The sequence below is a fragment of the Rattus norvegicus genome, chromosome 4 (genome assembly GCF_021556685.1).
Source record: "Rattus norvegicus strain SHRSP/BbbUtx chromosome 4, alternate assembly SHRSP_T2T, whole genome shotgun sequence".
Taxonomy (NCBI): domain Eukaryota; kingdom Metazoa; phylum Chordata; class Mammalia; order Rodentia; family Muridae; genus Rattus; species Rattus norvegicus.
The window spans coordinates 159,203,224-159,227,588 of record NC_141537.1 but is presented as its reverse complement, the minus strand read 5'-3'; the positions used below and the strand labels follow the sequence as shown (position 1 = coordinate 159,227,588).

The window sequence follows — 24,365 nt, the reverse complement described above, 5'->3', positions numbered from 1 at the left end:
CTAAGTTCTTTTTTTTTTATTATTATTTTTTTTATTTATTTATTTTTTTTATTAACTTGAGTATTTCTTATATACATTTCGAGTGTTATTCCCTTTCCCGGTTTCCGGGCAAACATCCCCCTCCCCCCTCCCCTTCCTATGGGTGTTCCCCTCCCAACCCTCCCCCCATTGCCGCCCTCCCCCCATAGGCTAGTTCACTGGGGGTTCAGTCTTAGCAGGACCCAGGGCTTCCCCTTCCACTGGTGCTCTTACTAGGATATTCATTGCTACCTATGGGGTCAGAGTCCAGGGTCAGTCCATGTATAGTCTTTAGGTAGTGGCTTAGTCCCTGGAAGCTCTGGTTGCTTGGCATTGTTGTACTTTTGGGGTCTCGAGTCCCTTCAAGCTCTTCCAGTTCTTTCTCTGATTCCTTCAATAGGGGACCTATTCTCAGTTCAGTGGTTTGCTGCTGGCATTCGCCTCTGTATTTGCTGTATTTTGGCTGTGTCTCTCAGGAGCGATCTACATCCGGCTCCTGTCGGTCTGCACTTCTTTGCTTCATCCATCTTGTCTAATTGGGTGGCTGTATATGTATGGGCCACATGTGGGGCAGGCTCTGAATGGGTGTTCGTTCAGTCTCTGTTTTAATCTTTGCCTCTCCCTTCCCTGCCAAGGGTATTCTTTTTCCTCATTTAAAGAAGGAGTGAAGCATTCACATTTTGATCATCCGTCTTGAGTTTCGTTTGTTCTAGGGATCTAGGGTAATTCAAGCATTTGGGCTAATAGCCACTTATCAATGAGTGCATACCATGTATGTCTTTCTGTGATTGGGTTAGCTCACTCAGGATGATATTTTCCAGTTCCAACCATTTGCCTACGAATTTCATAAACTCGTTGTTTTTGATAGCTGAGTAATATTCCATTGTGTAGATGTACCACATTTTCTGTATCCATTCCTCTGTTGAAGGGCATCTGGGTTCTTTCCATTTTCTGGCTATTATAAATAAGGCTGCGATGAACATAGTGGAGCACGTGTCTCTTTTATATGTTGAGGCATCTTTTGGGTATATGCCCAAGAGAGGTATAGCTGGATCCTCAGGCAGTTCAATGTCCAATTTTCTGAGGAACCTCCAGACTGATTTCCAGAATGGTTTTACCAGTCTGCAATCCCACCAACAATGGAGGAGTGTTCCTCTTTCTCCACATCCTCGCCAGCATCTGCTGTCACCTGAGTTTTTGATCTTAGCCAATCGCACTGGTGTGAGGTGAAATCTCAGGGTTGTTTTGATTTGCATTTCCCTTATGACTAAAGATGTTGAACATTTCTTTAGGTGTTTCTCAGCCATTCGGCATTCCTCAGCTGTGAATTCTTTGTTTAGCTCTGAACCCCATTTTTTAATAGGGTTATTTGTTTCCCTGCGGTCTAACTTCTTGAGTTCTTTGTATATTTTGGATATAAGGCCTCTATCTGTTGTAGGATTGGTAAAGATCTTTTCCCAATCTGTTGGTTGCCGTTTTGTCCTAACCACAGTGTCCTTTGCCTTACAGAAGCTTTGCAGTTTTATGAGATCCCATTTGTCGATTCTTGATCTTAGAGCATAAGCCATTGGTGTTTTGTTCAGGAAATTTTTTCCAGTGCCCATGTGTTCCAGATGCTTCCCTAGTTTTTCTTCTATTAGTTTGAGTGTGTCTGGTTTGATGTGGAGGTCCTTGATCCACTTGGACTTAAGCTTTGTACAGTGTGATAAGCATGGATCGATCTGCATTCTTCTACATGTTGCCCTCCAGTTGAACCAGCACCATTTGCTGAAAATGCTATCTTTTTTCCATTTGATGGTTTTGGCTCCTTTGTCAAAAATCAAGTGACCATAGGTGTGTGGGTTCATTTCTGGGTCTTCAATTCTATTCCATTGGTCTATCTGTCTGTCTCTGTACCAATACCATGCAGTTTTTATCACTATTGCTCTGTAATACTGCTTGAGTTCAGGGATAGTGATTCCCCCTGAAGTCCTTTTATTGTTGAGGATAGCTTTAGCTATCCTGGGTTTTTTGTTATTCCAGATGAATTTGCAAATTGTTCTGTCTAACTCTTTGAAGAATTGGATTGGTATTTTGATGGGGATTGCATTGAATCTGTAGATTGCTTTTGGTAAAATGGCCATTTTTACTATATTAATCCTGCCAATCCATGAGCATGGGAGATCTTTCCATCTTCTGAGGTCTTCTTCAATTTCTTTCCTCAGTGTCTTGAAGTTCTTATTGTACAGATCTTTTACTTGCTTGGTTAAAGTCACACCGAGGTACTTTATATTATTTGGGTCTATTATGAAGGGTGTCGTTTCCCTAATTTCTTTCTCGGCTTGTTTCTCTTTTGTATAGAGGAAGGCAACTGATTTATTTGAGTTAATTTTATACCCAGCCACTTTGCTGAAGTTGTTTATCAGCTTTAGTAGTTCTCTGGTGGAACTTTTGGGATCACTTAAATATACTATCATGTCATCTGCAAATAGTGATATTTTGACTTCTTCTTTTCCGATCTGTATCCCTTTGATCTCCTTTTGTTGTCTGATTGCTCTGGCTAGAACTTCAAGAACTATATTGAATAAGTAGGGAGAGAGTGGGCAGCCTTGTCTAGTCCCTGATTTTAGTGGGATTGCTTCAAGTTTCTCTCCATTTAGTTTAATGTTAGCAACTGGTTTGCTGTATATGGCTTTTACTATGTTTAGGTATGGGCCTTGAATTCCTATTCTTTCCAGGACTTTTATCATGAAGGGGTGTTGAATTTTGTCAAATGCTTTCTCAGCATCTAATGAAATGATCATGTGGTTCTGTTCTTTCAGTTTGTTTATATAATGGATCACGTTGATGGTTTTCCGTATATTAAACCATCCCTGCATGCCTGGGATGAAGCCTACTTGATCATGATGGATGATTGTTTTGATGTGCTCTTGAATTCGGTTTGCCAGAATTTTATTGAGTATTTTTGCGTCGATATTCATAAGGGAAATTGGTCTGAAGTTCTCTTTCTTTGTTGTGTCTTTGTGTGGTTTAGGTATAAGAGTAATTGTGGCTTCGTAGAAGGAATTTGGTAGGGCTCCATCTGTTTCAATTTTGTGGAATAGTTTGGATAATATTGGTATGAGGTCTTCTATGAAGGTTTGATAGAATTCTGCACTAAACCCGTCTGGACCTGGGCTCTTTTTGGTTGGGAGACCTTTAATGACTGCTTCTATTTCCTTAGGAGTTATGGGGTTGTTTAACTGGTTTATCTGTTCCTGATTTAACTTCGATACCTGGTATCTGTCTAGGAAATTGTCCATTTCCTGAAGATTTTCAAATTTTGTTGAATATAGGTTTTTATAGTAAGATCTGATGATTTTTTGAATTTCCTCTGAATCTGTAGTTATGTCTCCCTTTTCATTTCTGATTTTGTTAATTTGGACACACTCTCTGTGTCCTCTCGTTAGTCTGGCTAAGGGTTTATCTATCTTGTTGATTTTCTCAAAGAACCAACTTTTGGTTCTGTTGATTCTTTCTATGGTCCTTTTTGTTTCTACTTGGTTGATTTCAGCTCTGAGTTTGATTATTTCCTGCCTTCTACTCCTCCTGGGTGTATTTGCTTCTTTTTGTTCTAGAGTTTTTAGGTGTGCTGTCAAGCTGCTGACATATGCTCTTTCCTGTTTCTTTCTGCAGGCACTCAGCGCTATGAGTTTTCCTCTTAGCACAGCTTTCATTGTGTCCCATAAGTTTGAGTATGTTGTATCTTCATTTTCATTAAATTCTAAAAAGTTTTTAATTTCTTTCTTTATTCTTCCTTGACCACGTTATCATTGAGTAGAGCATTGTTCAATTTCCACGTATATGTGGGCATTCTTCCCTTATTGTTATTGAAGACCAGTTTTAGGCCGTGGTGGTCCGATAGCACGCATGGGATTATTTCTATCTTTCTGTACCTGTTGAGGCCCGTTTTTTGACCAATTATATGGTCAATTTTGGAGAAAGTACCATGAGGAGCTGAGAAGAAGGTATATCCTTTTGCTTTAGGATAGAATGTTCTATAAATATCCGTTAAGTCCATTTGGCTCATGACTTCTCTTAGTCTGTCTACATCACTGTTTAATTTCTGTTTCCATGATCTGTCCATTGATGAGAGTGGGGTGTTGAAATCTCCCACTATTATTGTGTGAGGTGCAATGTGTGTTTTGAGCTTTAGTAAGGTTTCTTTTACGTATGTAGGTGCCCTTGTATTTGGGGCATAGATATTTAGGATTGAGAGTTCATCTTGGTTGATTTTTCCTTTGATGAATATGAAGTGTCCTTCCTTATCTTTTTTGATGACTTTTAGTTGGAAATTGATTTTATTTGATATTAGAATGGCTACTCCAGCTTGCTTCTTCTGACCATTTGCTTGGAAAGTTGTTTTCCAGCCTTTCACTCTGAGGTAGTGTCTGTCTTTGTCTCTGAGGTGTGTTTCCTGTAGGCAGCAGAATGCAGGGTCCTCGTTGCGTATCCAGTTTGTTAATCTATGTCTTTTTATTGGGGAGTTGAGGCCATTGATATTGAGAGATATTAAGGAATAGTGATTATTGCTTCCCGTTATATTCATATTTGGATGTGAGGTTATGTTTGTGTGCTTTCATTCTCTTTGTTTTGTTGCCAAGACGATTAGTTTCTTGCTTCTTCTAGGGTATAGCTTGCCTCCTTATGTTGGGCTTTACCATTTATTATCCTTTGTAGTGCTGGATTTGTAGAAAGATATTGTGTAAATTTGGTTTTGTCATGGAATATCTTGGTTTCTCCATCAATGTTAATTGAGAGTTTTGCTGGATACAGTAACCTGGGCTGGCATTTGTGTTCTCTTAGGGTCTGTATGACATCAGTCCAGGATCTTCTGGCCTTCATAGTTTCTGGCGAGAAGTCTGGTGTGATTCTGATAGGTCTCCCTTTATATGTTACTTGACCTTTTTCCCTTACTGCTTTTAATATTCTTTCTTTATTTTGTGCGTTTGGTGTTTTGACAATTATGTGACGGGAGGTGTTTCTTTTCTGGTCCAATCTATTTGGAGTTCTGTAGGCTTCTTGTATATCTATGGGTATCTCTTTTTTTAGGTTAGGGAAGTTTTCTTCTATGATTTTGTTGAAGATATTTACTGGTCCTTTGAGCTGGGAGTCTTCACTCTCTTCTATACCTATTATCCTTAGGTTTGATCTTCTCATTGAGTCCTGGATTTCCTGTATGTTTTGGACCAGTAGCTTTTTCCGCTTTACATTATCTTTGACAGTTGAGTCAATGATTTCTATGGAATCTTCTGCTCCTGAGATTCTCTCTTCCATCTCTTGTATTCTGTTGGTGAAGCTTGTATCTACAGCTCCTTGTCTCTTCTTTTGGTTTTCTATATCCAGGGTTGTTTCCATGTGTTCTTTCTTGATTGCTTCTATTTCCATTTTTAATTCCTTCAACTGTTTGATTGTGTTTTCCTGGAATTCTTTCAGGGATTTTTGCGATTCCTCTCTGTAGGCTTTTACTTGTTTATTAATGTTTTCCTGTGCTTCCCTAAGTGTGTTCATGTCTTTCTTGAAGTCCTCCAGCATCATGATCAAATATGATTTTGAAACTAGATCTTGCTTTTCTGGTGTGTTTGGATATTCCATGTTTGTTTTGGTGGGAGAATTGGGCTCCGATGATGGCATGTAGTCTTGGTTTCTGTTGCTTGGGTTCCTGCGCTTGCCTCTCGCCATCAGATTATCTCTAGTGTTACTTTGTTCTGCTGTTTCTGACAGTGGCTAGACTGTCCTATAAGCCTGTGTGTCAGGAGTGCTGTAGACCTGTTTTCCTCTCTTTCAGTCAGTTATGGGGACAGAGTGTTCTGCTTTCGGGCGTGTGGTTTTTCCTCTCTACAGGTCTTCAGCTGTTCCTGTGGGCCTGTGTCTTGAGTTCACCAGGCAGCTTTCTTGCAGCAGAAAAGTTGGTCTTACCTGTGGTCCCGAGGCTCAAGTTCGCTCGTGGGGTGCTGCCCACGGGCTCTCTGCAGCGGCAGCAACCAGGAAGACCTGTGCCGCCCCTTCCGGGAGCTTCAGTGCACCAGGGTTCCAGATGGTCTTTGGCTTTTTCCTCTGGCGTCCGAGATGTGTGTGCAGGGAGCAGTCTCTTCTGGTTTCCCAGGCTTGTCCGCCTCTCTGAAGGTTTAGCTCTCCCTCCCACGGGATTTGGGTGCAGAGAACTGTTTATCCGGTCTGTTTCCTTCAGGGTCCGGCGGGGTCCTGCCGCTCCTGGGTCCTCCCCCACGGGAGCCCAGAGGCCTTATACAGTTTCCTCTTGGGCCAGGGATGTGGGCAGGGGTGAGCAGTGTTGGTGGTCTCTTCCGCTCTGCAGCCTCAGGAGTGCCCACCTGACCAGGCGGTTGGGTTTCTCCTGACCAGGCGGTTGGGTTTCTCCTCTAAGTTCTTATCATACAGATCTTTTACTTGCTTGGATAAAGTCACAGCGAGGTATTTTACATTATTTGGGACTACTATGAAAGGTGTTGTTTCCCTAATTTCTTTCTCAGCCTTTTTATCTTTTGTGTAGAGGAAGGCTACTGATTTGTCTGAGTTAATTTTATACCCCGACACTAGGCTTAGTAGTTCTCAGTAGTTCTTAGTAGTTCTTAGTAGTAGCCTTAGTAGTTGAATTTTTGGGGTCACTTAAGTACACTATCATATCTGCAAATAGTGATATTTTGACTTCTTCCTTTCCAATTTGTATCTTTGACCTCCTTTTGTTGCCTGATTGCTCTGGCTAGAACTTCAAGAACTATATTGAATAAGTAGGGAGAGAGTGGGCAGCCTTGTCTAGTCCCTGATTTTAGAGATTGTTTCAAGTTTCTCTCCATTTAGTTTAGTATTTGCTACTGGTTTGCTGTACATGGCTTTTACTATGTTTAGGTATGGGCCTTGAATTCCTATTCTTTCCAGGACTTTTATGATGAAGGGGTGTTGAATTTTGTCAACTGCTTTCTCAGCATCTAATGAAATGATCATGTGGTTTTTATCTTTCAGTTTGTTTATATAGTGGATTACATTGATGGTTTTCCATATATTGAACCATCCCTTCATACCTTGGATGATGCCTCCTTGATCATGATGGATGATCATTTTGATGTGTTCTTGGATTCAGTTTGTCAGAATTTTATTCAGTATTTTGGCATCAATATTCATAAGGGAAATTGGTTTGAAGTTCTCTTTCTTTGTTGGGTCTTTTTGTGGTTTAGGCCTAAGAGTAATTGTGACTTCATAGAAGGAATTTGGTAGTGCTACATCTGTTTCAATTTTTTGGAATAGTTTGGATAGTATTGCTATGAGGTCTTCTATGAAGATCTGATAAAATTCTGCCATAAACCCATCTGGTCCCAGGGTCTTTTTGGTTGGGAGACTTTTAATGACTGCTTCTATTTCTTTAGGAGTTATGGGGTTTTTTAAATGGGTTATCTGTTCCTGATTTTACTTTGATACCTGGTATCTGTTTAGAAAATTGTCCATTTTGTCCAGATTTTCCAGTTTTGTTGAATATAGGGTTTTGTAGTAGGATTTGATGATTTTTGAATTTCCTCTGATTCTGTTGTTATGTCTCCCTTTTCATTTCTGAGTTTGTTAATTTGGACACACTCTCTGTGCCTGCTGTTTAGTCTGACTAAGTGTTTATCTCTCTTGTTGATTTTCTCAAAGAACCAGCTTTTGGTTCTGTTGATTCTTTGTATAGTCCTTTTTGTTTCTACTTGGTTGATTTCAGCTCTGAGTTTGATTATTTCCTGGGTGTATTTGCTTCTTTTTGTTCTAGAGCTTTTAGGTGTGCTGTCAACCTGCTGATGTATGTTCTCTCCTGTTTCTTTCTGCAGGCACCCAGCATTATGAGTTTTCCTCTTAGCACAGCTTTCATTGTGTCCCATAAGTTTGGGTATGTTGTACCTTCATTTTCATTAAATTCTAAGAAGTCTTTAATTTTTTTCTTTATTTTTTGATTAAGTTATCATTGAGTAGAGCATTGTTCAACTTCCATATATATATATGTGGATGTTCTTTCCTTATTGTTATTGAAGACCAGCCTTAGTCTGTGATGGTCTGATAGTATGCATGGGATTATTTCTATCTTTTTGTATCTGTTGAGGCCTGTTTTGTGATTATATGGCCAGTTTTGGAGAAGGTAGCATGAGGTGGTGAGAAGAAGGTATATCCTTTTGTTTTAGGATGGAATGTTTTATAAATATCTGTTAAGTCCATTTGGTTCATAACTTCTGTTAGTCTGTCTATGTCTCTGTTTAATTTCTGTTTCCATGATCTGTCCATTGATGAGAGTGGGGTGTTGAAATCTCCTACTATTATTGTGTGAGGTGCAATGTGTGCTTTGAGCTTTAGTAAGGTTTCTTTTATGAATGGAGGTGCCCTTTCATTTGGTGCATAGATATTTCAGATTGAGAGTTCATCTTGGTAGATTTTTCCTTTGATGAATATGAAGTGTCCTTCCTTATCTTTTTTGATGACTTTTAGTTGAAAATTGATTTTATTTGATATTAGAATGGCTACTCCAGCTTGCTTCTTCATACCATTTGCTTGGAAAGTTGTTTTCCAGCCTTTCACTCTGAGGCAGTGTCTGTCTTTGTCTCTGAGGTGTGTTTCCTGTAGGCAGCAAAATGTTGGGATCCTCTTTATGTATCCATTCTGTCAGTCTATTTTTTTTTTTTTTTGGGGAATCGAGTCCATTGATGTTGAGAGATATTAAGGAATAGTGATTGTCGCTTCTTGTTATTTTCGTTGTTCAGGCAGAATTAAGTTTTTCTGTCTCTCTTTTCATTTCATTGCAGGGAAATTATATTCTTGCTTTCTGTATGGTGTAGTTTCTCTCCTTGTCTTGGAGTTTTCCATCTATTATCCTTTGTAGGGCTGGATTTGTAGAAAGATATTATGTAAATTTGGTTTTGTCATGGAATATCTTGGTTTCTTCCTCTATGTTAATTGAAAGTTTTGCTGGATACAATAACTTGGACTGGCATTTGTGTTCTCTTAGGGTCTGTATGACATCTGTCCAGGATCTTCTGGCTTTCATAGTCTCTGGTGAGAAGTCTGATGTAATTCTTATAGGTCTGCCTTTGTAAGTCACTTGACCTTTTTTCCCTTACTGCTTTTAATATTCTTTCTTTGTTTTGTGCATTTGGTGTTTTGACTATTATGTGATGGGAGGAATTTCTCTTCTGGTCTAATCTATTTGGAGTTCTGTAGGCTTCTTGTATGTTTATGTGTTATCTCTTTCTTTATGTTAGGGAAATTTTCTTGTATAATTTTGTTCAATGTATTTACTGGCCCTTTAAGTTGGGAGTCTTCACTTTCTTTTTTATGTATTATCCTTAGGTCTGATCTTCTCATTGTCTCCAGCTTGCTTCTTCATACCATTTGCTTGGAAAGTTGTTTTCCAGCCTTTTACTCTGAGGTAGTGTCTGTCTTTGTCTCTGAGGTGTGTTTCCTGTAGGCAGCAGAATGCTGGGTCCTCATTTTGTATCCAGTTTGTTAATCTGTGTCTTTTTATTGGGTAATTGAATCCACTGATGTTGAGAGATATTAAGGAATAGTGATTGTTGCTTCCTGTTATATTTGTATTTGGATGTGAGATTATGTTTGTGTGCTTTTCTTCTCTTTGTTTTGTTGCCAAGATGATTAATTTCTTGCTTTTTCTAGGGTGTAGCTTGCCTCCTTATGTTGTGCATATTTATTATCCTTTGTAGGGCTGGATTTGTAGAAAGAAATTGTGTAAATTTGGTTTTGTCATGGAATAAGTTTGTTTCTCCATCTATGTTAATTGAGTGTTTTGCTGGATACAGTAACCTGTGCTGGCATTTGTGTTCTCTTAGGGTCTGTATGACGTCTGTCCAGGATCTTCTGGCTTTCATAGTCTCTAGTGAGAAGTCCGGTGTGATTCTGATAGTTCTGCCTTTATATGTTACTTGACCTTTCCCCCTTACTGCTTTTAATATTCTTTCTTTGTTTTGTGCATTTGGTGTTTTGACTATTATGTGATGGGAGGTGTTTCTTTTCTGGTTCAATCTATTTGGAGTTCTGTAGGCTTCTTGTATGCTTATGGGCATCTCTTTCTTTAGGCTAGGGAAGTTTTCTTCTATGATTTTGTTGAAGATATTTACTGGTCCTTATGAGCTGGGAGTCTTCACTCTCTTCTATACCTATTATCCTTAGTCTTGATCTTCTCATTGAGTCCTGGATTTCCTGTATGTTTTGGACCAGTAGCTTTTTCCATTTTATATTATCTTTGACAGATGTGTCGATGATTTCTATGAAATCTTCTGCTCCTGAGATTCTCTCTTCCATCTCTTGTATTCTGTTGGTGATGCTTGTATCTATGGCTCCTTGTCTCTTCCTTTGGTTTTGTATATCCAGGGTTGTCTTCCTTTGTGCTTTCTTTATTGCTTCTATTTCTGTTTTTAATTCCTTCACCTGTTTGATTGTGTTTTCCTGGAATTCTTTCAGGGATTTTTGTGATTCCTCTCTATAGGCTTCTACTTGTTTATTTATGTTTTCCTCTGTTTCTCTAAGGGAGTCTTTATATCTTTCTTGAAGTCCTCCATTATCATGATCAAATGTGATTTTAAATGGAGATCTTGATTTTCTGGTGTGTTTGGATATTCAGTGTTTGCTTTGGTGGGAGAATTGGTTTCTGATGATGCCATGTAGTCTTGGTTTCTGTTGCTTGGGTTCCTGTGCTTGCCTTTCGCCATCAGGTTGTCTCTGGTGTTACCTTGTTCTGCTATTTCTGACAGTGGCTAGATCATCCTGTAGGTCTGTGTGTCAGGAGTGCTGTAGACCTGTTTTCCTGTTTTCTTTCAGCAGTTATGGGAACAGAGTGTTCTTCTTTCGGGCATGTAGTCTTTCCTGTCTACTGGTCTTCACCTGTTCCTGTGGGCCTGTGTCCTGAGTCCACCAGGCAGGTAACTTGGAGCAGATAAGTTGGTCTTACCTGGTGTCCAGTGGCTGAAGTGGCTCCTGGACGGCTGCTTTTGAACTCTCTGTGAGGTCGGCAACCAGGAGGGCCTGCACCTCCTTTTCCTAGGGGCCCCTGTGCACCAGGGTCCCAGATGGTGTTAGTTGTTTTCCTCTGGAGTCAGAAATGTGGGCAGAGTGTAGTCTCCTCTGGTTTCCTAGGAATGTCTGCCCCTCTGAATGTTTAGCTCTCCCTCCCATGGCATTTGGATGCAGGTTGTTTTTGATCAGGTCTCTTCAGATCTGGGTGGTGTCTGGACTTCGGGGAACCTGCCGCTTGAGTGCCCCTGTCTTCTGGTTCCCAGAGGCCCTATATTGTTTCCTCTTTGGCCAGGGATGTGGGCAGGGTTGGGCAGTATTGGTGGTCTCTCCCGCTCTGCAGTCTCAGGAGTGCCCACCTGTGTCATCGGTGAGCTCTCTCTCCCAAGGGGTTTGGGAGCAGGGAATGTGGGCTGGGAACTGTGAGCTTCTGGCTCCAGCTAAAATCCAGAAGTGTCTAGTCCCAGAGGATTTTGCCTCTTTGTGTCCTGAGTCCACCAGGCAGGTCCCTTAGAGCAGAAAAGTTGGTCTTACCTGTGGTCCCGTGGCTGAAGTGACTCCTGGGCAGCTGCTTTTACAGCTTATATCTTTTATAGGTGAGTTGAGTCCATTAATATTGAGAGATATTGGAGACAGATGACTGTTGGTTCCTATTATATCTGCTTTTGAAGGCATCTTTATGTGCTTGTGGTCTTTTCCTTTTGGCTTTCTTGTGGGATGCTTAATATCTTGTATTTTCTTTGGTGTAGGAGTTTTCCTTCTAGGATCTTCTGTAGGGCTGGATTGGTAGTTAGATAATGTTCGATTTTGGTTTTGTCCTGGAATATTTTGGTTTCTCCATCTATGTTGATTGAGAGTTTTGCTGGGTATAGTAACATGGGTTGGCATTTGTGTTCTCTTAGAGTCTGCATGACCTCTGACCAGGCTCTTCTGGCTGTCATAGTCTCTGTTGAGAAGTCTGGTTTAATTCTTTTAGGTCTGCCTTTGTATACTACTTGGCCATTTTCCCTGCAACTTTTAATATTCTTTCTTTGTTCTGTGCATTTAGTGTTTTGACTATTATGTGACAAGAGGATTTTCTTTTTTGGTCCCATTTATTTGGTGTTCTGTAGGCTTCTTGTACCATTATGGCCATCCCTTTCTTTAGGTTGGGGAAATTTTCTTCTATGATTTTGTTGAAGACATTTTCATGCCCTTTGAGCTGCAAATCTTCATTCTCCTCTCTTCCAAGCATTCTTAGATTTGGTCTTTTCATTGTGTCCTAAATTTCCTGAATGTTTTGGGTTAGGAGTTTTTTATGTTTTAAATTTTCTTTGACCGTTGTGTAAATCTATTCTACAGTATCTTCTACACCTGAAATTCTCTCTTCTATTTCCTGTTGGTGATGCTTGCATCTGTAATTCCTGACCTCTTTCCTAGGTTTTACATTTCCAGGTTTGCCTCCATTTGTGTATTCTTTATTGTTTCTACTTCCACTTTGAGGTCTAGGACTGCTTTATGCAATTCATTCACCTGATGGGTTGTGTTTCCCTGTACTTCTTTAAGCAATTTGTTTCCTCTTTTATGGCTTCTACCTGTTTACCTGTGTTTTCCTTTCTTTCTTTCTTTCTTTCTTTTTTTTTTTACCATCAAGAAATTTTTTTTAATTAACTTGAGTATTTCTTATTTACATTTTTTTAAAGAGCTAGTTGATTTTTATTTTTATTTATTTTTATTTTTTTTATTAACTTGAGTATTTCTTATTTACATTTCAAGTGTTATTCCCTTTCCCGGTTTCTGGGCAAACATCCCCCTAATCCCTCCCCCTCCCCACCTTTATGGGTGTTTCCCTCCCCATCCTTCCCCCATTGCCGCCCTCCCCCCAACAATCTAGTTCACTGGGGGTTCAGTCTTAGCAGGACCAAGGGCTTCCCCTTCCACTGGTGCTCTTACTAGGATATTCATTGCTACCTATGAGGTCAGAGTCCAGGGTCAGTCCATGTATAGTCTTTGGGTAGTGGCTTAGTCCCTGGAAGCTCTGGTTACTTGGCATTGTTGTACATATGGAGTCTCGAGCCCCTTCCAGCTCTTCCAGGTCTTTCTCTGATTCCTTCAATGGGATCCTATTCTCAGTTCAGTGGTTTGCTGCTGGCATTCGCCTCTGTATTTGCTGTATTCTGGCTATGTCTCTCAGGAGCGATCTACATCCGGCTCCTGTCGGCCTGCCCTTCTTTGCTTCATCCATCTTGTCTAATTGGATGGCTGTATATGTATGGGCCACATGTGGGGCAGGCTCTGAATGGGTGTTCCTTCTGTGTCTGTTTTAATCTTTTCCTCTCTATTTCCTGCCAAGGGTATTCTTGTTCCCCTTTTAAAGAAGGAGTGAAGCATTCTCATTTTGGTCATCCGTCTTGAGTTTCATTTGTTCTAGGCATCTAGGGTAAATCAAGCATTTGGGCTAATAGCCACTTATCAATGAGTGCATACCATGTGTGTTTTTCTGTGATTGGGTTACCTCACTCAGGATGATATTTTCCAGTTCCAACCATTTGTCTACGAATTTCATAAAGTCATTGTTTTTGATAGCTGAGTAATATTCCATTGTGTAGATGTACCACATTTTCTGTATCCATTCCTCTGTTGAAGGGCATCTGGGTTCTTTCCAGCTTCTGGCTATTATAAATAAGGCTGTGATGAACATAGTGGAGCATGTATCTTTTTTATATGTTGGGGCATCTTTTGGGTATATACCCAAGAGAGGTATAGCTGGATCCTCAGGCAGTTCAATGTCCAATTTTCTGAGGAACCTCCAGACTGATTTCCAGAATGGTTGTACCAGTCTGCCATCCCACCAACAATGGAGGAGTGTTCCTCTTTCTCCGCATCCTCGCCAGCATCTGCTGTCACCTGAGTTTTTGATCTTAGCCATTCTCACTGGTGTGAGGTGAAATCTCAGGGTTGTTTTGATTTGCATTTCCCTTATGACTAAAGATGTTGAACATTTCTTTAAGTGTTTCTCAGCCATTCGGCATTCCTCAGCTGTGAATTCTTTGTTTAGCTCTGAACCCCATTTTTTAATAGGGTTATTTGTCTCCCTGTGGTCTAACTTCTTGAGTTCTTTGTATATTTTGGATATAAGGCCTCTATCTGTTGTAGGATTGGTAAAGATCTTTTCCCAATCTGTTGGTTGCCGTTTTGTCCTAACCACAGTGTCCTTTGCCTTACAGAAGCTTTGCAGTTTTATGAGATCCCATTTGTCGATTCTTGATCTTAGAGCATAAGCCATTGGTGCTTTGTTCAGGAAATTTTTTCCAGTGCCCATGTGTTCCAGATGCTTCCCTAGTTTTTCTTCTATTAGTTTGAGTGTATCTGGTTTAATGTGGAGGTCCTTGATCCACTTGGACTTAAGCTTTGTACAGGGTGATAAGCATGGATCGATCTGCATTCTTCTACATGCTGACCTCCAGTTGAACCAGCACCATTTGCTGAAAATGCTATCTTTTTTCCATTTGATGGTTTTGGCTCCTTTGTCAAAAATCAGGTGCCCATAGGTGTGTGGGTTCATTTCTGGGTCTCCAATTCTGTTCCATTGGTCTATCTGTCTGTCTCTGTACCAATACCAAGCAGTTTTTATCACTATTGCTCTGTAATATTGCTTGAGTTCAGGGATAGTGATTCCCCCTGAAGTCCTTTTATTGTTGAGGATAGTTTTAGCTATACTGGGTTTTTTGTTATTCCAGATGAATTTGCAAATTGTTCTGTCTAACTCTTTGAAGAATTGGATTGGTATTTTGATGGGGATTGCATTGAATCTGTAGATCGCTTTTGGCCAATGGCCATTTTTACTATATTAATCCTGCCAATCCATGAGCATGGGACATCTTTCCATCTTCTGAGGTCTTCAATTTCTTTCTTCAGAGTCTTGAAGTTCTTATTGTACAGATCTTTTACTTGCTTGGTTAAAGTCACACCGAGGCACTTTATATTATTTGGGTCTATTATGAAGGGTGTCGTTTCCCTAATTTCTTTTTTGGCTTGTTTCTCTTTTGTGTAGAGGAAGGCTACTGATTTACTTGAGTTAATTTTATACCCAGCCACTTTGCTGAAGTTGTTTATCAGCTTTAGTAGTTGTCTGGTGGAACTTTTGGGATCACTTAAGTATACTATCATATCATCTGCAAATAGTGATATTTTGACTTCTTCTTTTCCGATCTGTATCCCCTTGACCTCCTTTTGTTGTCTGTTTGCTCTGGCTAGAACTTCAAGAACTATATTGAATAAGTAGGGAGAGAGTGGGCAGCCTTGTCTAGTCCCTAATTTTAGTGGGATTGCTTCAAGTTTCTCTCCATTTAGTTTAATGTTAGCAACTGGTTTGCTGTATATGGCTTGTACTATGTTTAGGTATGGGCCTTGAATTCCTATTCTTTCCAGGACTTTTATCATGAAGGGGTGTTGAATTTTGTCAAATGCTTTCTCAGCATCTAATGAAATGATCATGTGGTTTTGTCTTTCAGTTTGTTTATATAATGGATCACGGTGATGGTTTTCCATATATTAAACCATCCCTGCATGCCTGGGATGAAGCCTACTTGATTATGGTGGATGATTGTTTTGATGTGCTCTTGGATTCGGTTTGCCAGAATTTTATTGAGTATTTTTGCATCGGTATTCATAAGGGAAATTGGTCTGAAGTTCTCTTTCTTTGTTGGGTCTTTGTGTGGTTTAGGTATAAGAGTAATTGTGGCCTCATAGAAGGAATTCGGTAGTGATCCATCTGTTTCAATTTTGTGGAATAGTTTGGATAATATTGGTATGAGGTCTTCTATGAAGGTCTGATAGAATTCTGCACTAAACCCGTCTGGACCTGGGCTGTTTTTGGTTGGGAGACTTTTAATGACTGCTTCTATTTCCTTAGGAGTTATGGGGTTGTTTAACTGGTTTATCTGTTCCTGATTTAACTTCAGTACCTGGTATCTGTCTAGGAAATTGTCCATTTCCTGCAGATTTTGAAGTTTTGTTGAATATAGGCTTTTATAGTAAGATCTGATGATTTTTTGAATTTCCTCTGGATCTGTACTTATGTCTCCCTTTTCATTTCTGATTTTGTTAATTTGGACACACTCTCTGTGTCCTCTCGTTAGTCTGGCTAAGGGTTTATCTATCTTGTTGATTTTTCTCAAAGAACCAACTTTTGGTTCTGTTGATTCTTTCTATGGTCCTTTTTGTTTCTACTTGGTTGATTTCATCTCTGAGTTTGATTATTTCCTGTCTTCTACTCCTCCTGGGTGTATTTGCTTCTTTTTGTTCTAGAGTTTTTAGGTGTGCTGTCAAGCTGCTGACATATGCTCTTTCCTGTTTCTTTCTGCAGGCACTTAGCGCTATGAGTTTTCCTCTTAGCACAGCTTTCATTGTGTCCCATAAGTTTGGGTATGTTGTACCTTCATTTTCATTAAATTCTAAAAAGTCTTTAATTTCTTTATTTCTTCCTTTACTAGGTTATCATTGGGTAGAGCATTGTTCAATTTCCACGTATATGTGGGCATTCTTCCCTTATTGTTATTGAAGACCAGCTTTAGGCCGAGGTGGTCTGATAGCACGTATGGGCTTATTTCTATCTTTCTGTACCTGTTGAGGCCCGTTTTTTAACTAATTATATAGTCAATTTGGAGAAAGTACCATGAGGAGCTGAGAAGAAGGTATATCCTTTTGCTTTAGGATAGAATGTTCTATAAATATTTTTTAAGTCCATTTGGCTCATGACTTCTCTTAGTCTGTCTACGTCTCTGTTTAATTTCTGTTTCCATCATCTGTCCATTGATGAGAGTGCGGTGTTGAAATCTCCTACTATTATTGTGTGAGGTGCAATGTGTGTTTTGAGCTTTAGTAAGGTTTCTGTTATGTATGTAGTTGCCCTTGTATTTGGGGCACAGATATTTAGGATTGAGAGTTCATCTTGGTGGATTTTTCCTTTGATGAATATGAAGTGTCCTTCCTTATCTTTTTTGATGACTTTTAATTGAAAATTGATTTTATTTGATATTAGAATGGCTACTCCAGCTTGCTTCTTCTGACCATTTTCTTGGAAAGTTGTTTTCCAGCCTTTCACTGTGAGGTAGTGTCTGTCTTTGTCTCTGAGGTGTGTTTCCTGTAGGCAGCAGAATGCAGGGTCCTCGTTGCGTATCCAGTTTGTTAATCTATGTCTTTTTATTGGGGAGTTGAGGCCATTGATGTTGAGAGATATTAAGGAATAGTGATTATTGCTTCCCGTTATATTCATATTTGGATGTGAGGTTATGTTTGTGTGCTTTTCTTCTCTTTGTTTTGTTGCCAAGATGATTAGTTTCTTGCTTCTTCTAGGGTATAGCTTGCCTCCTTATGTTGGGCTTTACCATTTATTATCCTTTGTAGTGTTGGATTTGTAGAAAGATATTGTGTAAATTTGGTTTTGTCATGGAATATCTTGGTTTCTCCATCTATGTTAATTGAGAGTTTTGCAGGATACAGTAACCTGGGCTGGCATTTGTGTTCTCTTAGGGTCTGTATGACATCAGTCCAGGATCTTCTGGCTTTCATAGTCTCTGGCGAAAAGTCTGGTGTGATTCTGATAGGTCTGCCTTTATATGTTACTTGACCTTTTTCCCTTACTGCTTTTAAGATTCTTTCTTTATTTTGTGCGTTTGGTGGTTTGACTATTATGTGACGGGAGGTGTTTCTTTTCTGGTTCAATTTATTTGGAGTTCTGTAGGTTTCTTGTATGCTTATGGGTATCTCTTTCTTTACGTTAGGGAAGTTTTCTTCTATGATTTTGTTGAAGATATTTACTGGTCCTTTGAGCTGGGAGTCTTCACTCTCTTCTATACCTATTATCCTTAGGTTTGATCTTCTCATTGAGTCCTGGATTTCCTGTATGTTTTGGACCAGTAGCTTTTTCCGCTTTACATTATCTTTGACAGTTGAGTCGATGATTTCTATGGAATCTTCTGCTCCTGAGATTCTCTCTTCCATCTCTTGTATTCTGTTGGTGAAGTTTGTATCTACAGCTCCTTGTCTCTTCTTTTGGTTTTGTATATCCAGGGTTGTTCCCATGTGTTCTTTCTTGATTGCTTCTATTTCCATTTTTAATTCCTTCGACTGTTTGATTGTGTTTTCCTGGAATTCTTTCAGGGATTTTTGTGACTCCTCTCTATGGGCTTCTACTTGTTTATTTATGTTTTCCTGGAATTCTTTTAGGGATTTTTGCAATTCCTCTCTGTAGGCTTCTACTTTATTTATTTATGTTTTCCGTTTCTCTAAGGCAGTTCTTCACGTCTTTCTTGAAGTCTTCCAGCATCATGATCAAATGTGATTTTAAATCTAGATCTTGCTTTTCTGGTGTGTTTGGATATTCCGTGTTTGCTTCAGTGGGACAATTGGGCTCCGATGATGCCATGTAGTCTTGGTTTCTGTTGCTTGGGTTCCTGTGCTTGCCTCTCTCCATCAGATTATCTCTAGTGTTACTTTGTTCTGCTATTTCTGACAGTGGCTAGACTGTCCTATAAGCCTGTGTGTCAGGAGTGCTGTAGACCTGTTTTCCTGTTTTCTTTCAGCCAGTTATGGGGACAGAGTGTTCTGCTTTCGGGCGTGTAGTTTTTCCTATCTATAGGTCTTCAGCTGTTCCTGTGGTCCTGTGTCCTGAGTTCACCAGGCAGGTCACTTGCAGCAGAAAAGTTGGTCTTACCTGTGGTCCCGAGGCTCAAGTTTGCTCGTGGGGTGTTGCTTATGAGTTCTCCGCGGCAGCCACAACCAGGAAGATCTGTGCAGCCCTTTCTGGGTGCTTCCGTGCACCAGGGTTCCAGATGGCATTTGGTGTTTTCCTCTGGAATCAGTAATGTGTGCAGAGTGCAGTCTCTTGTGGTTTCCCAGGCGTGTCTGCCTCTCTGAAGGTTTAACTCTCCCTCCCACGGGATTTGGGTGCAGAGAACTGTTTATCAGGTCGGTCCCTTCAGGTTCCGGCGGTGTCTCAGATGCAGAGGACCCGCTGCTGCTGTGCCCTTATCCAAGGGAACCCAGAGGCCGTATACAGTTTCCTTTTGGGCCAGGGATGTGGGCAGGGGTGGGCAGTGTTGGTGGTCTCTTCCGCTCTGCAGTCTCAGGATTTCCCACCTGCCTAGCTGGTGAGGTCTTTCTCCCACAGGGTTTGGGAGCAGAGAGCTGCCGCGGGCAGGGATCTGCAGGTTTGGGACTCCTGCTTTTTGCCTCTGCGTGTCCTGAGTTCACCAGGCAGGTCACTTGCAGCAGAAAAGTTGGTCTTACCTGTGGTCCCGAGGCTCAAGTTTGCTCGTGGGGTGCTGCCTATGAGCTCTCCGCGGCGGCAGCAACCAGAAAGATCTGCGCAGCCCTTTCCGGGAGCTTCCGTGCACCAGGGTTCCAGATGGCGTTCGGTGTTTTCCTCTGGTGTCTGAGATGTGGGCAGAGTGCAGTCTCTTCTGGTTTCCCAGGCTTGTCTGCCTCTCTGAAGGTTTAGCTCTCCCTCCCACGGATTTGGGTGCAGAGAACTGTTTATCTGGTCGGTCCCTTCAGGTTTCAGCGGTGTCTCAGACGCCCCTTTATTTCTTTAATTGAGTTATTATGTCCTCCTTTAAGGACTCTATTATCTTCATAAGATAGGAGTTTAGGTCAGCTTCCTGATTTTCACGTGTGTTGGTGTATTCAGGGCTTGCTGTGGTGGTAGAACTAGGTTCTTTTGATGTCCATGTATACTGACTTCCATTGCTTATGATCTTGTGCTTGTCTCTCCCCATCTGGTTATCCCTAGTGTTTGCTGGTTTGGGTAACTCTGTCTGGAGTCTGCCTCTTTTGTCCCTGTGTTACAATAGTACTCCTGGTAGGCCTGTGGTCCTGGGTTTAGCAGATCTCTTATGGGGCCTTCCAACTGGACAGTATTCAGAGGGCCAGAGAAGCTGCTGATTTGTTTCCCTGGCAACAGTAGATCTCCTGGGAGGCCTTCAGACTGTTGGGTCTTCAGAGGAGCAATCACACCATTGTCCTGTGGGAAGCTGTTCTCTGGGGTTGGGGATGTGTCAATGGACTGTGGTTTCTGTTTCCTTGTATGCAGCCACACTCCAGGCAGGCTTTCAGTCTTTTGGGTCAGTTACCCTTCATGCCTCAGACCCCTGGGAGGTCTTCAGACTGTGATGTCAATTGCCCAGTTGCTCTATGTACAGAGGAACTCCTAGGATGCATTCAAGCTGTGGTGTCCTGGGTACAGTGGATCTCCTGGGATGTCTCCAGTTGTGGTGTCAGATGCCCTGGGTGCAGCAGATCTTTTAGGATGCCTCAGGATGTTGTATCAAATGTGTTGAGTACAGTGGTTCTTCTGATATGCTTCAGGATATGATGTCAAATGTTCTGAGTGCAGTGGGTCTGAAGATATAGCTTCTTCCAGGGAGCAGACTAGCTAGCAATCTGTCCCAGGAGAAAAGACCAGGCAGAAGGAGATTTGTATTTGGTAGGTCACACATTTGGGGAGATGGTGGGTCCCTGAGTAAACTGACATTCAGTAGCTGCTGTGGGACTCGGGGTTGATTCTTACCAAATGCTGAGTGCAGTGGACCCTCTGGTATGTCTGAAGATACAGCCTTTTCCAGGGAACAGACTAGCTAGCAGTCTGTCCCAGCAGAAAGGACCAGGTGAAAAGGGCTCCCTTACTGCTTTTAATATTCTTTCTTTGTTTTGTGCATTTGCTGTTTTGACTATTATGTGACAGATTTTTTTTTCTAGTCTACTCTATTTGGAGTTGTGTAGGCTTCTTGTATGTTCATGGGAATCTTTTTTTTAGGTTGTGGAAGTTTTCTTCTATAATTTAGTTGAAGATATTTACTGGCCCTTTAAGTTTGGAATCTTCCTTCTCTTCTATACCTATTATTCTTAGGTTTCGTTTTCTCATTGTGTCCTGGATTTCCTGGATGTTTTGGGTTAGGGGACTTTTGCTTTTTGCATTTTCTTTGACTATTGTTTCAATGTTTTCTATAGTATCTTCTGCCCCTGAGATTCTCTTTTCAATCTCTTGTATTCTGTTGGTGATGCTTAAGACTATGACACTTGATCTCTTTTCTAGGTTTTATATCTCCAGGGTTGTCTCCCTTTGTGATTTCTTTATTGTTTCTATTTCCATTTTAAGATTCTGGATGGTTTTGTTCAATTCCTTCACCTGTTTGGTTGTGTTTTCCTGTAATTCTTTAAGGGATTTTTGTGTTTCCTCTTTAAGGACTTCTACTTGCTTACCTGTGTTGTCCTGTATTTCTTTAAAGGAGTTATTTATGTCCTCCTTAAAGTCTTCTATCATTATCTTGAGATGTGACTTTAAATCAGAATCTTGCTTTTTCGGTGTGTTGGGGTATCCAGAACTTGCTGTGTTGGGAGATCTGGGTTCTGATGATGGCAAGTAGTCTTGGTTTCTGTTGCTTAGGTTCGTGCTTGCCTCTTTCCAACTGGTTATGTCTGATGTTAGTTGTTCTTGCTGTCTCTGAGTGGAGCTTGTCTGTCCTGTGGGCCTGTGATTCTGTGATCTTAGGAGTGAGAGCACTCTTGGGAGTCCAGTTTTCTCCAGTCAGGTTTTTGGTCCCGAGGGCCTTAGCTCTGGGTGCAGATGGAGATTGGATGAATCCTATCCCAGGCTGCTCTGCACATCACCTACCCTGTGCACTCCTGGTGGGTCCCTCCTTGGACAGTTAGTGGCACGAAAGCAGGGTCTTACCTGTGGGCTTAGGAGTGAGAGCAGTTCTGGCAGACCAGCTTTCTTCAGGCAGGTTTTGGATCCAAAGGGCTCTGATATAGCCTTAGCTCTGGGTGCAGATGGAGACCAGAAGGCCAAGCCTATCTTTTATATTATCAAATTTTACTATTCTCTTTTTCTCTTCAGTAAGATGGGAGTGATTATGCTGGGGAATCCTTATTGCTGGATCTTAGGTTATCACTCTGATTTGGGGATTAGGCTACCAAAGCTGTGATTATCCACATAGAAACTTTGAGACATCAAAAGGGTGTCTCACAGTAAAGCCTTCATTTGCCAGTAACTGACCTGGGAGTTTATTAGACTTCCTCTCCATTTGTGGTAATATCACCCTATTTAAATATTTTAAAGTGAAATTCTCCATTTTCTGTCTTCATGTCTTCTGGTTGTGCAGAGAGTTCAGTAACTACTGTATTTGGCAGTAATCTCATGTGATGTTTGCCAGATAGCACAACACCTGTAATGTGGTTTTATTTTAATATAAAATAAAATATAGTGCTTCAAGTTTTTCACTGATGTTTGGGAATGTTTGCAATTCGGGTCCTGTCAGAAACTGTTTGTTTTCTGACATTTTGCTTCACTTGTGGTTGTGTCATATGTTCTTGTGTTTCAGGAAGTCTCCTTCAGACCCCTGGGAGAGAAGCTCCAAGAAAAGAGACAACTGGTGGGAGAGAAGACAGCTCAATTCTGGTGGAAATTGTAGGAGAGAGGACCCGGGAAGTCTGCCCAGTGACACCAGTTTGAGGTGACCATATCTGTGAGGTGTCTTGACATCCCTGTTACAGAAAGATGCTTCAGTGTCATTATTTGTACTTAGGAGAATGTGATAATAAAGATTTTGAGCATCTCAGAAATTATTAGTTCTTTGTTGAACTTCTATCCTTTTTTTAATCCCATAAAATCAAACACCTCAAAACAGTTTTGCTGCAGAGATAGTCTCTGAAGTTACCTGTTATTTTATTCCCCAAAACAATACTTAGTTTTAAGAACATACCTTTTAAAAATAAGAGGCACCTTCAGCTTTATGCTATGCTTTTAATTTTCTTGGAATCAAGTTGCAGCTTTGTGACTGTTAATCAATGATGGTCTAGCAGAAATAGTTACAAGAAATTATGACACCAGTGGCTAGAAAAAAAGCTTTCTTTGTCCTTGGGCTGGAAATGGCTCTAAATGAGACCAATTTAGAAGATCTGCTTGGGAGAAGTGAAAGAAATACTTTTCTAGCCAGGATTCTTAGAATGTCTTGTAGAGCAGAGGCTGTGTACCTCTATTTGGTCCTTTAGAAATGATCTGTGATGTCTTTTTCTCTCTAACACTTTGTAAAATAATCTAATAGATAACCCTAAATTGCTGAACAAGAGATTTAGAAAGTCTCAACAACAAAATCTTGTACTGTTCACATTTCAAAATAGCACATCTCTCTCTCTCTCTCTCTCTCTCTCTCTCTCTCTCTCCCTCTCTCTCTGTGCATCTGCTTATCACCTGTATGAGTATCATATATGTGAAGTTACCCAGAAGGGCCAGAAGAGGGCATAAGATTTCCTGGAGTTGGTTGTGAGTCATTCAATACCAGATCTGGGAACAGAACCTCAATTTCCAAAAGCAGCAAGTGCTGTCAATAGCTGAGTCATCTCCCAAGCACCCAACATTTTTTTAAGACAGGGCGGTTTCCTCTTCACAGCTGCCTATGCCCAGGCAGTTGTCTCACGAACTTCCAAGGATTTTCATGTCTCCATCTTTGTTCTTGTGGTAGGAATGCTGGGCAATGTACATGCTCTACCATGTCTGCTCCATGGCAGGTTCTGTTGACCCAAACTCAGGTCCTCATACTTCTGGGTCAAGTGCTTTACCCTCTGAGACATATCCCCAGCCCTACTTCTCTTTAAACAGTAGTCTTATTTGGTAGTTATAGACAGCAGATCCTTATCTCATCTGTAATAGTCAGGGTTCTCTACAGGAACAGAATGGTATGGCTATATATGGCTTCATTAGAAGGACTTACATGTTGTGGTCCAGCCATTCCAATATTGGTTGTTCACCATCAGAAAGTCCAAGATTTTAACAGTTTAGTGTATGAGGCTGGGCATCTCAGCTGGTCATCAGTATATGCCAAAATTCCAAAGAGGTAGCCTCTATTGCTAGCAAAGAAATGGACTTGCTATCAAGATTGAGAACAAACAGGCAAAGAGAATAAGCTTCCTTCTTCCGTGTTCTTTTTGTAGGCTGTCCACAGAAGGTGTGGCCCAGATTAGAAGTGGGTTTTTCCCAAACACAAAAGATCTGGACTAAAGGTGTGTCTTTTCCCATCAAAGATACAGATTAGAAGTGAGTGTTCCTGCTTCAAATGATTTGTGTAAACAAAACCCCTCACAAGTGTGCCCAGTTCTTTTAGGGTTGTAGATGATTCCAGATATAGCCAAGCAGACCACCTAGAATACCCATCGTGGCCTTTGGATGTTCTGCTCATTTTTCTGTCAATCATGTGTATCTGTTCTAGAGGACAGCAAAGTACATGGCTGAGTTGGGAAGTGCCCACATCATAACTGTTGGCTGGTGACAGCAATCACATGCTTACACT

At 40.8% G+C, this 24,365-nt stretch overlaps 1 protein-coding gene across 1 annotated transcript in view; it reads left to right on the top strand.

Moving 5' to 3' along the window:
- 1700013D24Rikl (RIKEN cDNA 1700013D24 gene like) overlaps positions 1–22,641 on the top strand; it is a 40,444-nt gene extending 17,803 nt beyond the window's left edge. Inside the window, exon 3 of the mRNA NM_001108645.1 lies at positions 22,401–22,641. Coding sequence (NP_001102115.1) covers positions 22,401–22,531 — 131 coding nt within the window. The 3' untranslated portion in view covers positions 22,532–22,641. The remainder of the gene's footprint in view (positions 1–22,400) is intronic.
- Positions 22,642–24,365: the final 1,724 nt, after the last annotated feature.